Source organism: Falco rusticolus, chromosome 16, assembly GCF_015220075.1.
Source record: "Falco rusticolus isolate bFalRus1 chromosome 16, bFalRus1.pri, whole genome shotgun sequence".
Taxonomy (NCBI): Eukaryota; Metazoa; Chordata; class Aves; order Falconiformes; family Falconidae; genus Falco; species Falco rusticolus.
The window spans coordinates 6,746,720-6,759,101 of NC_051202.1; the positions used below are offsets into that span (position 1 = coordinate 6,746,720).

At 58.2% G+C, this 12,382-nt stretch overlaps 2 protein-coding genes across 2 annotated transcripts; one reads left to right on the plus strand and one right to left on the minus strand.

Annotated features, from left to right (window-relative positions):
- Positions 1 to 965: 965 nt before the first annotated feature.
- SMIM35 (small integral membrane protein 35) lies at positions 966 to 3,172 on the plus strand. Its single transcript, XM_037410082.1, has 4 exons — positions 966 to 986; positions 1,736 to 1,877; positions 2,185 to 2,218; positions 2,405 to 3,172. The coding sequence occupies exons 1-4, from the start codon at positions 966 to 968 to the stop codon at positions 2,502 to 2,504; spliced, it is 297 nt and encodes a 98-aa protein (XP_037265979.1). The 3' UTR covers positions 2,505 to 3,172.
- Positions 3,173 to 6,236: 3,064 nt separating this feature from the next.
- Positions 6,237 to 12,358, minus strand: IL10RA (interleukin 10 receptor subunit alpha). The gene is made up of 7 exons (XM_037410060.1): positions 9,942 to 12,358; positions 8,887 to 9,007; positions 8,585 to 8,763; positions 8,126 to 8,292; positions 7,649 to 7,799; positions 7,345 to 7,469; positions 6,237 to 7,223 (listed from the first exon to the last, which is right to left on the minus strand). Exons 1-7 carry the CDS (start codon positions 10,003 to 10,005, stop codon positions 6,252 to 6,254), a joined length of 1,779 nt encoding a protein of 592 aa, XP_037265957.1. The 5' UTR covers positions 10,006 to 12,358; the 3' UTR covers positions 6,237 to 6,251.
- Positions 12,359 to 12,382: the final 24 nt, after the last annotated feature.

Sequence of the window (12,382 nt, forward strand, 5' to 3'; positions counted from 1 at the left end):
ATGTATCCTGGCCGCATGGGCCCAGCAGAAGGGAAGGGCAGGCTGGTCCTGCTCATCTGCTGTGCAGCTTGGGAGCTGGTGGCACGATGCTCTGCGGCTCCCCGGGTGTTGGCCAGATACCATCAGGTAGAGCAAGTGCTGTGGGTTGCAGGATGACCTGAGACCTTGCTCACTATGTAAACACTGTGACCACAGGGGAAATGTTCTCATTCTGCCGGCATCTGTCTAAATTTAGCTGCTGTTAGGTCATCCTTTTCCGCTGCCGCCTCACTCCTGACGCTGCAAGGCACAGCACCCTGTCTCTGTGCCAGGTGATCACCCCCAGCTCCCTGATGAGCAGGGGAGTGCTGTGGGGCTGCCCACACTCCGGGGCAGTGACCAAACCCTGGCACAGCAGCCTCCACAGCTGTGCCTACCACCATTCCCTGCCTCATGTTTTGCTAATGGGCTGCACTGGGACCGACTGGGTAGCTTACTGGTCAGGAGGGTGGTGTGGAGCAGTGTGGATGTGTGAGAGTCTGTGCTGCCAGTGAGACAGGCTCATGCTGGAGCCTGCTGTGACAGAAGAGAAGGGTCCAGGATGGCGTTTGTGCAGGGGCTTGGGAGAGCAGGAGCTGGTCGCAGCCGGAGAGAGGTGTGACAGCAGCCTGGTGCTGTACATTGCACAAGACTTTCTCTGTGCAGCATGCAACCTGTTGTCAGCAGAGGAACTGGCTGTGCTATGTCTGGGCACCTTGGTGTTCCCTTGGCAATGCCAGGAATGTTCGCTGGTGCTGGGCTTTGCCAGGTCCTGCGGTGGGGGTGGGAGGGATGGAGGGGGTGCAGAGCTCCCACAGGGGTCCTGCATGGCCCTATCATCATCCCATCCCATCCCTGCGCTGGCAGCAGGAGTTTGCTCGCCCTGACAAATGCATCCTCTAGAGGGAACTGCCTGTCCAGAAATGGGTCTGCACGGCTGCGCAGGGATGGCTGTGGGACAAACCAGGGTATGGCCACTGGCACAGAGCTGTGGCACCTTGCTGCTCTTCTGGCTCTTTGCTCAGTGCTGCCAGGGCAAGGTGCATCAGAGCTGCAGGACACCCCAGCTGTGGGAGGCAACAGCAAGTGTCTCCTCAGTCCCAGCACTGTTCTGCTACCTCCCTGCTCTGCCTGCGCTTTTGCTGCCAAAATTATAGCCAAATTGCATGGTTAAACCCTGCTGGTGGCCAGCAGCTCCCTGTGCAGCTGAGGAAAGGTGATTCAGCCCAGAAGAGTGTGCATGGGACCAGGAGTGGGGATACAGGCATCGTCAGGGTGGGCAGTTGCCCAACCCCAGCACAATGTGATGGGCCCTGGGCATGGCCAAAAGCTGCTTGGGGTCTGGGAGAGCTCCCAGCAAGGCCAGGAGTGGGAATAGCGGGGGATCCTGTTTACACCCATTCCCCTAGTGTTTAGGCTGAGGGGCAGCAAGTTGCCCACACTCCCTTCTGGGTTCCTTTCCCAGGCCACCATCTCGCCTGCCAGCTCACCTGGGGACAGCAGAGGTGGTGGCTGTGCGACCAAGATCAGTCTCCAGCGTGGGGCTTTGGGGTTAGCAAAAATCTCCATGCCACGGTGCTCAACAGCATCATGGAGCGCAGTCCCTCCATGCCATAGGGACAGCACAGGCTAGAGGGCCGTATCCCACCCCCACAGCTGTCCTGTCCCTCCCAGGAGCTGATCCGAACCCCGGTCTCCTGGAGGTGTGTGTTGGTAGAGCCCCTTCTCCCTCTGCTTTACAGAGCAAGAGCCCATCAACGTGCTCGGGATTGTCTTGGGTGTCGGGCTGGCCTTGCTGATCCTGGTGCTTTTTGGCTACACCTTGGTCCGGTGGTACAAGAGGGGCCAGTGCTGGCACGGTGAGTAGGGGCAGAGCTGGGGACAGGCAGCAGCAGGGAGGGCTCAAAAGAAAAGGGCTGCAGTGCTCAGGATGTGGGAAGCACACCTGACACTTGCTGGTCCCCCTGGGCTGGGGAAACCTGCGTGCACAGTGGCTTCGGGGCAAGCTGGGGGCATGTGGAGGCCGAGGAGGGGGATGCACAGTGATGCCCTGGTGCGGCTGGCTGTCCCGCTGGCTGCCCTGCTCATTGCCACGTCACTGTAGCAAAGCAAAGGTGAGTCCGTGGCACTGTGTGGCTCTGACACTGCTCCTTCCTACCCCCCCAGGGCCTGACTTCGTCTTCAACCTCTATCACACCCGGTGAGTGAGGGGCCTGGGGTGGGCTGGGTGCTCCCCTCACACAGCACTGAGGTGTCGCCAACCCTTGCCAGTCCCAAATCCGCTGAGCTCTGCTGTTTGCAGGTGCTGCCTCCCCAGGACAGGTGCCCTGAGGGGGGCTGGGGGAGGAGGGCAGGCAGCTCACTGACACTTATGCCTTCCCTGCAGTGGGCTGGGGTCGGTGGAGCTGGTGCCACCTTTCAGCATCAGCGGCTCGCTGAGCGGGGCTGGGAGCAGCTATGTGCCTTTCTGCAACAGGGGGCCTTGAGGCAGGAGCCAGGCTGGTGTGCAGGTAGGACATCACCCTGCTTCTCCCTGCCTGGTGGTGGGTGAGGGGATCCCCGGCGGTGTACCTCCCCCAGGACAACCCATGCAGGTGCCCCGCAATGCCCAGGAGCAGCTGGTGTGTGGGGTGGCTGTAGCACTGAGTGCCTCTGTGGGGAGTCCAGGTGCTGGGTGAGGGTGCTGTGCCCCGGAGGCTCCACGCCTCTTTGTAGCCCCTGGTCATTGCAGCTTTCCCTGGGATAGTCCTAAGGCTTTTCCTGCAGAAGCCGGTGGGGCATCAGGGGCTTTCCCTGGGCTCTGGTTTTGTTCCCCCCATGCAGGTTTTGGTTTCCATTTCCATCCCCACGATCCTCAGCCTGGGGCTGGGCACGCAGCTGGGGCGAAGGCAGCTCAGGGCTGGGGCTGGAGCCCACGTGCCCCCTGCACCGCTTCCCCTTTCTGCCTCACATCCCCCTTCCAGCAGCAACAGAAAGAGCAACCAAAATCAGCTAGGGGGGGAAGTCCTCTGTTCTTGCTTCTTTAAAAAACCAGCTGCTACATACGCTGGATTTCTACCGAAACTGTAACAAGGAGGTTTCAGTTTTTGAAGAGCTTCTCCATCTGCTCCCTGCAGCTGCATTTCTCTTGCTGCTCCCCATATCCCCCCCCCCCCGCCCCCTGCCCCGGCCATGGGCATCGCTGGAGGGTGCCTGAGGCCAGCTGCCATCCCTGTGCTGGTGCAGCCTCCCCTTGCTTGGGATGGAGGAAGAGGGTTCTGCCTTATCCCAGGCTTCCTCAGCATGAACCCTGGAGAGAAAAGCCACCTTCCCCAGGGCTCAGAGACACCCCAGCCCTTGCCACCAGCCAGCTGCATGCCCAGGAGACCTTGGGCCAGGCTGCTGGTGAGCAGGGCAGTGGGAGTGTGGGGAGCCAGCTGGGAAGGATGGCGGTGAGCCACGGAACTGGATGGCTGGTTTTGTGCAATAGGGGAAAACGCCATAAGGAAATGAGACTGCTTCTCAGACTTCCCTTCTCAGTAGAGTATCTGGACCAATGTGGAAATTTGTCCTTCACACCGATAGTGTAAGGAAACATCTCAGAAAGCCCCTGTGGTCTTTGTCATGGCTTTCTCATGCCAGCCACCTTCAACCTCGGCAAAGCAAGTGGCTGTGGAAGTGCCTGAAGCACGAGACCAGCCCTGACAAAACTGCTGTGGCCCTTGGGGAGGGACCCACACACACACTAAGTGGGGGCAGACCAGGCATGGGGCTTTGGGACTGTTTCTTTGCAAACTGTTTTCTCAGAAGGAAAACAAAAAGAGACTCGGGAGACCACATGGCTCTGTATGGGGAAACCGGTGAGGATGGAGTGGAGAGCTCCAGTCTGCACCCCAGCTTGCAAGGGGGCTGGGGGCTGGCCACAAGCCTCCCGGCTTCTCCTTCCCTGTGCCCCCCCACACTGCTCCATGCAGGGTTTGTGCAGTGCTGGGGGCTCCGTTGCCTTGTTGTTGGAAATGTTGGAAACATCTGCATAGGCTGGTGCTGGGGGAGGAAAGGTGTTTGCAGGGTGCAGCCCCTTGCTGGGGGGTGCAGTGTTCCCCGCTGCGAAGAGGAGCAGGAAGAGGAGAGCCGCTTGCAAGAGGAGTGGGAGCTGAATGTCCTCTGTGTGTTAGGCTGTGACTTAATTCAGGAAAATATGAGCATCTGGGATTTCCATAGAGTCGGAGGGACTGTACATACTCTCAGCTACCAAAGCCAAAGCGTGTGGTCTGTGGTTTTCTGGCAAACTCATCTGGGTTTCGTTGAAAGGAGAAGCCTGGCTGCTCATGAAGGGGGAGGGAAACGCTGCCTCTGTCAGCCTTGGGTGCTGCCGCTGGATGCTGCCGGCTGGAGCTTTCCACAGTGAGCAGGAACCGGCAGCACCCAGCACTGCACGGGATCCGGCCACACAGCTTGACGTCAGGAGCATTGAAAAAAAAAAAAAAAATGTTATGCTTAATTTTGGTGACTCCATTTTCCAGAGGAAGTTGAAAAAAAGAAAGCAAAAAAAAAAAAAACCAACCACCAACTCCCCAAATACCCTGAGGTAGAAGAGCTGGTGGAAATGGAAGGATGGAAGGGCAGGAGGACACACATGGACGGCATCGGTGGTGTCACTGCAGCGGGGCACCCACCATGGCCAGCAGCCAGGCCCTCCATGTGATGCAAGTATGTTCATTGCAAGTATCTTCAGTGCAAGTAGTGTAACATCAGGTGTAACACGGAAATGTAGCAATGCGTCAACAACCTTTCTCCTGACTGCAGCGATTCTTGTTTTCACCTGATAAAAAGTACTTCCCAGAGCTGGGTTTCCACTAACAGTTTTAACCGGACTATCCCACCGTGAAGGTTCTTGGAAACTAAGTGACTCTTGGAAAAACTCCAAGTGACCTGGCAGCAGTGAAATGTAGCCCACGGTAAGTTGCTCCCATCTCATGCCTATTTCCATTCTGACAGAAACTATCCCCCTGCCCTCCAGTTTCAACTTGTTCCGCTCTGCCCTGGAGCTGCTCCTGTCCCTCACTGGTGCGGGATGTGCTCCATGCCCAGTGCGCCCCTGTGAAATCACCCCAAGCTGCCCAGCTCCTTTTCCCTGCTGCTCCTCCAGTGCCTGCATCCACGATGCAACACCTGCCTGGGACAAACACCCTGATCCTCAGATGAGTGTGAAACTCTCAGTGGGCTGGCTTTGTTCTTTTTTTCCAGTTGTAACGTGGGAATGCTCTTCCCTGTATGAGGCAAAGGCACATTGCCTTTTGCTGCAAGGAAAAGTCCGTATCTGAAAACGGAAAGCACGGCTTGACCTTGGAGGAGGATGTACAGATGAACAGACCAAATAAATAACACAACATCCTTTCTGTATTTACAAATTAACATCCTTTCTGTATTTACAAATTAAATAGAATAAATAATGTCTGTATGCAATAGTGGCAAAACGTGGACCATAGTGTGAGTAGGGCTGCCCTGGCTCGTGCTGGGCTCATATGGCTGTTGCTGCATGCATCCTGCACCCTGCCAGAGCTAGCCAGTGCTCTGGCTCTCTGCCAGAGGATACTGAAGGGTGTCTGTAGGGTCAGGAAAGTCCCTCGCTCCCTCTGAGTGAGGCCAGCCAGGGTGGGAGCTCCATGCTCCCAGCAGCAGGATGGCTGACGTCAGGCTGCTCTTCACTTCTGGTATCTGTTGTGAAAGGTTTACGTGGCATCAGCTGGAGGAGCCTGACGTCAGCTGGAGGAGCGCGGTCTCTCGCCTGTGGAATGGGGAAACAGGGAAGCAAAGCACAGCACTGGCCCCAAACCCAGGGGCTGCGTGCCCTGTGCTGCGTTGCTGGGGAGGTCGGGCAAGGCAGGATTGCCCTTTGGAAACATCCTGGTGTGTATCCTTGGGCTTGGTGGTTGGAGGAGGTGGGGACAAGCCCCTCCAGCACAGCCCATCCCTGTGTCTCATCAGTTTTATGCTGGGGACTGGCTGGAGGAAGGTGCAGGGCGCACTGGGGGCTGGCCACAGCGGTGCCAGGGCCAAAGCAGCCCCTGAAGGAGCTAAACTGGTGCTTCTTGGGTGAGTCTCGGACAGGGCACCGCTCAGTTTGATGCATTAACATTCAGAGGGTGGTGGTAGCTTATCGGAGGAGCTGCTCCCTGTGGGCAGTGGCTAGAAGAGGTAGTTGGGTCAGCACGGCAGGCTGGCAGGCACCCACTGCCCAGCACGGGGTCAGCTCACAGGCGGCTGTCCTTGCTGTCCCCGTTGAGCAGGCTCAGGGGATTCATCTGCAGCGTGAGCCACTGGTTGGTGCTGAGGCTGGAGATGAGGGGCAGCGTCCCCAGGAGGTCGGTGTTGATGATGTTTGGGTCAAAGGGAGCTTTCAGGAGCTCAGGGCTGGCTTTGGAGACTAAGGGAGCACCTGGATCCCCATAGCTCAGCAGAGTGGGGACTTGGGGCCCCACCTGGCTGGAAAAGTCCCAGGCAGTGGGCTCCTGAGGGGGCCCCCGTGGAGCAAGGTCCTGCACGTGGCTGCGAGGAATCCCGGCGGTGGACTGCTTCAAATATCCTTTGGCTACAGCCAGCTCGGAGCACTCTACATCCAACGCAATGTCAGCACTGCCTGGGCCCTGTGGGGGTCCTGCACAGCTGGAGAAGGGCACCCACTTGGCTGGGTCCTGCTGTGGCTCCACTGTGCCCGTGGACTGCTGCAGGTATCCAAGGAACTCCACGTCTTGCTGGCTGTCCTGGCCGGCGGCAGGGGAGAGGCCGAGCTCCCTGGCCTCCACGGCACTGGCATTCCCGCTGCCGGAGGGGCACGTGGGGCCAGGGCAGGTGCTCTCTAAGCCCACGCCGCTGTCGTCAGCTGTGGGCAGCTGCTGCTTGTAGCCCTGGGGCTCGGGGCCTGAGGAGCAGCTCAGTTCGAAGGAGGAGGCATGCAGGCAAATGCCACTGTCGGTGCTGGTGTAGCTGCTGTCTCCGCTCCCCATGGACCTCAGCCCCAGCAGGTGCATCCGATCCTCGGGCCACGCTGGAAGCCTCCAGCCATTCTCCAGGGGCAACTGGGCTCTGCCAGTGCTGCCATCGGCGCCACTGTCCTGCTGGGGCTCCTGGCACAGGAATAGCTGCTGCACAGGGTCTGTGTCCGGGCTGCCAGAGGATGAGGAGTCCTGTTCCACCCACAGCGAGCTCTGCTTTATGAAAGATTTCTGGGAGGGAAAGAAAAGAGGGGAGTGAGCTGTGCTTCATCCCTGCTTGTTGTCTGCCTCTCCCAACAGCTACCCAAGCTCATGCCAGGCACAAAGGGTGCTGTGTGCCCAGCTGCCTTACCAGGACGGACGGTGGCCTCATGGGTTTCTTTATGTAGGTGCACACCAGTAGAGCCCCCAGGAGACCCAAGAGCAACAGGGTGATGAAGGAGGAGCTGACGATGCTCAGGAGAAGCTCCGCACTCCCTGCAAGAAAGGACGTGCCCAGGTGAGGGGGGAAAGACAGAGTCCTCAGCACACATAGCACAGAGCCCCTGCAAGCAGGGGTACAGAGCACTGCCCTGGTGCAGACCCCCAGGGCCAGGAGGCTAAGGAGGGTCCGCATCCTGCAAGAGCCCCCCTTCCCTGGCTCCACCACCACTTACTGTCTCTCTTGCTGATGGTGACGCACTGCTCGTTGGTGCGCGTGGTGCGGGTGTGCCGGCTGGCCACGTCGGGCTCCACGCTGACGCAGTACTCCATGTCCCAGAAGAGGTTGCTGATGTTGAACTCCGGGGTGGTCTCCATCAACTCGTACTGCAATGAGCAGAGCACAGGCTGGTACCTGAGAGCCCCAGGCTTCCGTGGGAATGCTGGGCCCCGTGCTTTCCTCCCTCCTCCTCCTCCACTGTCCCCTGGGGAAAGTCCCTGGGGTCCTTAGCCATACAGCTGGCAGCAGCTAAACCCAAAATCCCACCAAGAGTTGGGGAAACTACTGCAATAAAACACACAGAGAAATCTTCCTGCGATGTTGTGGCTGTGAGAAGGCTCAGTATCGAGACTGTGCTTTACACTTGTTTTTCAACTTGAGTGGCACTGCATGTGACAGACAGGAACAGCACAGGACCCACAACTCATCTCACCGTCCGATTGTCCTGCGCCCTCCTGACGTACACCCGGTATCGCTTCATGTGCTTCTGTATGTCATCGTATTTCACGGTGAGGTTCCCTGCCTTGAGAAGCAGCTGCAGCTGCACGTAGATGGTGTTGCCCTTCACAGAGAGGCTCTGGCCTGACAGGCGCAGGCTGGCTGGAAACAAGTCAGATGGAAGAACGTGTTAGGATTTTCTCCTATTTGCAGCCCTAGGAGCCTTTGCAGTGCTGGACTGAGCTGTGACTGTTCCTTCACAGCTGGTGCCACCTGCCCTGGGTTTGTCCCATCCCATCCTGCAGCCCAGCTGCCCTCCAGGGAGGTACGAAGAGAGAGACATCCCTGCTCCCATCTGTCCCAAAGTTCCTCCCAAGCAGTCTGGCACCCTGACCTCTGCCATCCTCAAAGCCTCCTGCCCCAGCCGCAGGGTGGAGGCAGACGCCCGACCTACCTTCTTGCGGGGAGAAAGCATTGGTCCTTTGCCACGGGGACGTGCGGTTTCCCAACACAGCCCTGACCCGTGCGTAGTAGCGCAGGGCAGGATCCAGGGTGTAGCGCGTGAGGTCACAGGAGTGCCCTGAGATCTTCATGCAGTCTGGGATGGCTGTCCAGGAGAAATTCCTGCCATAGCTGCAGGGAGAAGCACCCGGGGTGAGATGCGGGCAGATGCCAGGGACTTGGTTGTCACCGCTGTTGGTGTCAGATCCCCGGCGCAGGGACTGAACCCCTTTGCACCCCCATCACTGTACTCACACTTTGTGCTCCACTTCATAGCGGATGTCACTGGGGTTGTTGTGTCCTGGCTCCCACCGCAGCAAGTGATGCGCTATCTCTGCAGCAAAGCGCACGCGTGTGGGGCTCCCCAGCTTCTCACCTGCAGGACCGAAGGTGAGCGTTAGGCGAGGCTGCACGGCACCCGGTCCCACCAGTGCCAACAGGAGCCGGGCGTGTGATTACCTCCTTCATGACTTGCCGGGAGCTTGACCCCCTGTGTTCAGCAGTGACCACCCACGCACCCAAAAAGCATGAGGGTTTGCCTGGCCTGTCCAACTTCCAATTTTAGCATTTGCTCATCCCTCTCCCTTCCTCTTTCTTCTGGAAAGAGCCCAGCCAACAGGATCTCGGTGCTTTTCGGGCCCAAGGAAGGAGCCTGCTGTATTTCCATCCCTGCCTGCCCCTGCTATCTGCTAGCAGCTCTGTTTGGATTCAGCTTTCCTGTTTTGCTTATCTGCTATCTAGAAGAAAAACTTTTTCACACCTTCTGCCTCAATTTCGGTATTGTCACCTGGCAGCAAAGCACCACTCGATAACATCTGTCACCCTTTCTGCCTTGGTTTCCTCAGCAGCTGACAAGCACCAAGCCATGCTGTGCCGTTGCCTGGGGAGGACGGCTGTCAGCAGAGCACCACGCTAGCGACTGGGGCATTTCACTGCAAAACAAGGCGCCATGGCCCACACACTGGTGGAGACAAGCCAGGCTGATGCCTGAGGACTTACAGGGTCTTTAGGCTCCTAACCAGTGAAGAAGAGTGAGCAGGGAGCCCTGGCTCCATCCTGCTCTGAGCAGGCAGGAGCTGGTGGGCACCACCAGCCTAAGCGCCGACCAAGCAAAGGTGTCCAAGGTGCAGCTCCCGACAGCAGCAGCTCTGTGCGCGGCCTGCCCTGCCTGCCTTCCCCCGAACCGGTCCCCAGCCCGGTGCTGGGATCTCGGGGGCGGGGGAGCGGAGCAGCCTGCTGGGAGCCGTGGGGCTCAGGCACAGCGAGCGGGGGAGCTGGAGCCCAGCGCGGTGTGGGCAAGCGAGACTCACCGTCTGTCTGCGAGGCGAGGAGCAGTGCCACGCATAGTGCCAGGGCTGCGGCAGAGGGGGCCATGCTGGCTCAGCATCCTCCACGGGTGCGGGGCTGGGTGAGCAGGATGCCGAGCTCTGCCCTGGCAGGCGGCCGAACGCTTGTTTTTCCCCTGGAGGCTGGCTCAGTGACGTCTCGGAGGCGTTAGCGCAGCGGGACGAAAGTAGCTGTGTGGTGACTTCCACTTTTCTTTGCTGTCCCCCCACTCACCCACAGCTAATGTCTCAGCCCAGGCTGGGCATTTCCTACAAGCAGCCTTAAAGGAGAAGCTCTGGGGGCTTTTCTCAACAAAACTGTACACCGCTGAGAAAGGGCAAGCAGGAGTAAATCATGTGTCTGCCCTTGCCGTTTCATTATCAAATGAGGTGTTAAAAGCACCACACGGGGTGAGCATTAGCACCTAGAGTGACCTATCACAGGGATTTTACCGAGCACAGCACCCATCCAGCATCATCCCCTTGGGTGATGTCCTGCCCTGCCAAAGCCAGCCAGGTCATCGCCGGCCCTGGGGAGCCCTGGTGCCGCAGGAGGGGGTTCTTGCTTTCCCTTCCTTTGGGCTCAGCCCGTACTCTCCTTCTTCAGCCTGCAATTGGCCTTTCCCCATTTCTGGGACTGAGTGACAATCTCTGCGCTATTAAGTGTCCTGCAAACTCCTACGCGTGCGGGTGGTATCGCAAGCTCTGAAGTCTGGTGCAGCGGAGGGGGCCGTAAGCTGTCCTGGGGGCTCTGTCAGCTGGACCTGGGGCCCCAGCACGGCTGTGATGCATGTGGCTCTGGCCCCACGGTGACGTCCTGCCTGTCTGGTGATGCTGGCCTCAGGTGCTAGGACCTGAATTGCCACTGAGCAAGCCGACTGCAAGTCCTCTGCTTGGCCTTTTGGCAGGCTGAATGACAACAGAGCTTGCTTGAGGGTTTTCCTAGGGCCTGTGCAAACCCAGGGGCCCTCATGTGATGGAGAGTGCTTTGTCTCAAGAAAAGGAATTTCCCACCAGGAATTAATGGAAAAGACACAGATAAAAAGCACAAGAGAAACCAAAAGTGCTCTGGACAGCCTCAGAAAGCTTCAGAGCAGTCCCTGGCTTGGCAGGCATAGAGGCGCAGGACCTCGGGTCCTTTTACCATGGCAGAGTGGCTCCTCAAAGAGCCACCTTAAATGCCTGAAGTAGTAGATTTCTGCTTTTTTCCCTGACTGAACAGATTCAGAACAGATTCCGTCCCCCAGCTCATCCTTCCTGCCGGAGCCTGAACTCGCAGCCTTGCCAGAACACCAGCAAATCTGTCAGCTGCGGGGAGCATCCAGCGGCGCTGCTGAGCCAGGAGGCAGGACCTTGGGGACAGTGGCATGCCTGGCTCTCATGGCACCTAGGGACAGTCAGGCTTCAGCTCTGCTCTGCCAGGGCCATGGGGGATACGGGCATGGGGTGATGATAGCCAGCAGCAGAGAGAGGCTCTCCCTCACTGACAGCCATAGGGATGGGCAGGGGAGGATGGCTCCAGCAGCAGATCCCCTCCCTGGCTTCCCTCTGGCTTGGCTTTATTCTCCCTTCTTTAGGAGACCAGCTGATGTCCTGTCACTCTGCTATTACCTTATGAGTAAGATGTGGCAGCCACTGAGTTTAGGAGTCCTGAGATGAAGCACAGCCCACCCCACACAAAGCCACAGCTTGTGTTTTATGTAAAGATGTGAAAATCAAAAGCAACGGGACCAAAAATGAGGAAGGAGGGAGCTCTGTGGAAAAGACACCACAGGGCTGGTCCTTTGGGTGAGACAGTTCAGAGGCTTGGCAGAAACGGTTGGCAATTTAGGGGAAAATGGAACAGGCTGAGGAGAAATGACAGCTCTGCTAAATGCTCAGATCGTGGCAGCTGAGTCGCTGCACAGGTGCGGGCACTGCCAGGTGCCACTGGAGGAGCTGGTGCTGGGGCAGGGTGGTGGTGTCCCCTCATGCTGCCCATTCCACATCTCGTGGTGCAAATGCTGCCCAGCATTCCTGTCTTGTCAGTGCTTTGCCCTCATCCTCTGTGAAACACCACTTAGCATCCTTGAGGCTGCAGAATTCATGTCTCCATGCTACCTCTGCTTCTGCCAGCCCTGCTGTCAGGGGCCCTGAGGAGGGAGCCACTGACTCGCAGGGAAAGGAGGGCAGACCCGTCCCCCAGCCCAGCGCAGGTGGGCACAGCATCCTCTGCCCAGCACTCAGCCCTGTCCTGTGGCCATGTGCTGCGCTGAGACACCCCCAAGCCCCTGCAGCCCCGGCACAGGCAGGGGATGCAGCAATAACCACAGACAAACTTTGCATCAGGCGTTGCTGACCAGCCAAACACCACATTAAAACCAAAGCATCACAGAAAAGAGTAGCCCTGCAATTTCAGTGTCAGCAGGAGAAGTTGAGTTCATGGG

Bases quoted from the DNA above. Each gene is read 5' to 3' on its own strand.
- IL10RA (XM_037410060.1), bottom strand. From the start codon at position 10,005: ATGGCCCCCTCTGCCGCAGCCCTGGCACTATGCGTGGCACTGCTCCTC. The intron at 8,293-8,584 runs GTAGGTCGGGCG...ACTTGTTTCCAG, and splicing joins TGCTTTCTCCCCGCAAGAAG to CCAGCCTGCGCCTGTCAGGC. The intron at 7,224-7,344 runs GTAAGGCAGCTG...TTTCCCTCCCAG, and splicing joins TGAGGCCACCGTCCGTCCTG to AAATCTTTCATAAAGCAGAG.
- SMIM35 (XM_037410082.1), top strand. From the start codon at position 966: ATGGCTGTGGGACAAACCAGG. The intron at 987-1,735 runs GTATGGCCACTG...GTGTGTTGGTAG, and splicing joins TGGCTGTGGGACAAACCAGG to AGCCCCTTCTCCCTCTGCTT. The intron at 2,219-2,404 runs GTGAGTGAGGGG...CCTTCCCTGCAG, and splicing joins TTCAACCTCTATCACACCCG to TGGGCTGGGGTCGGTGGAGC.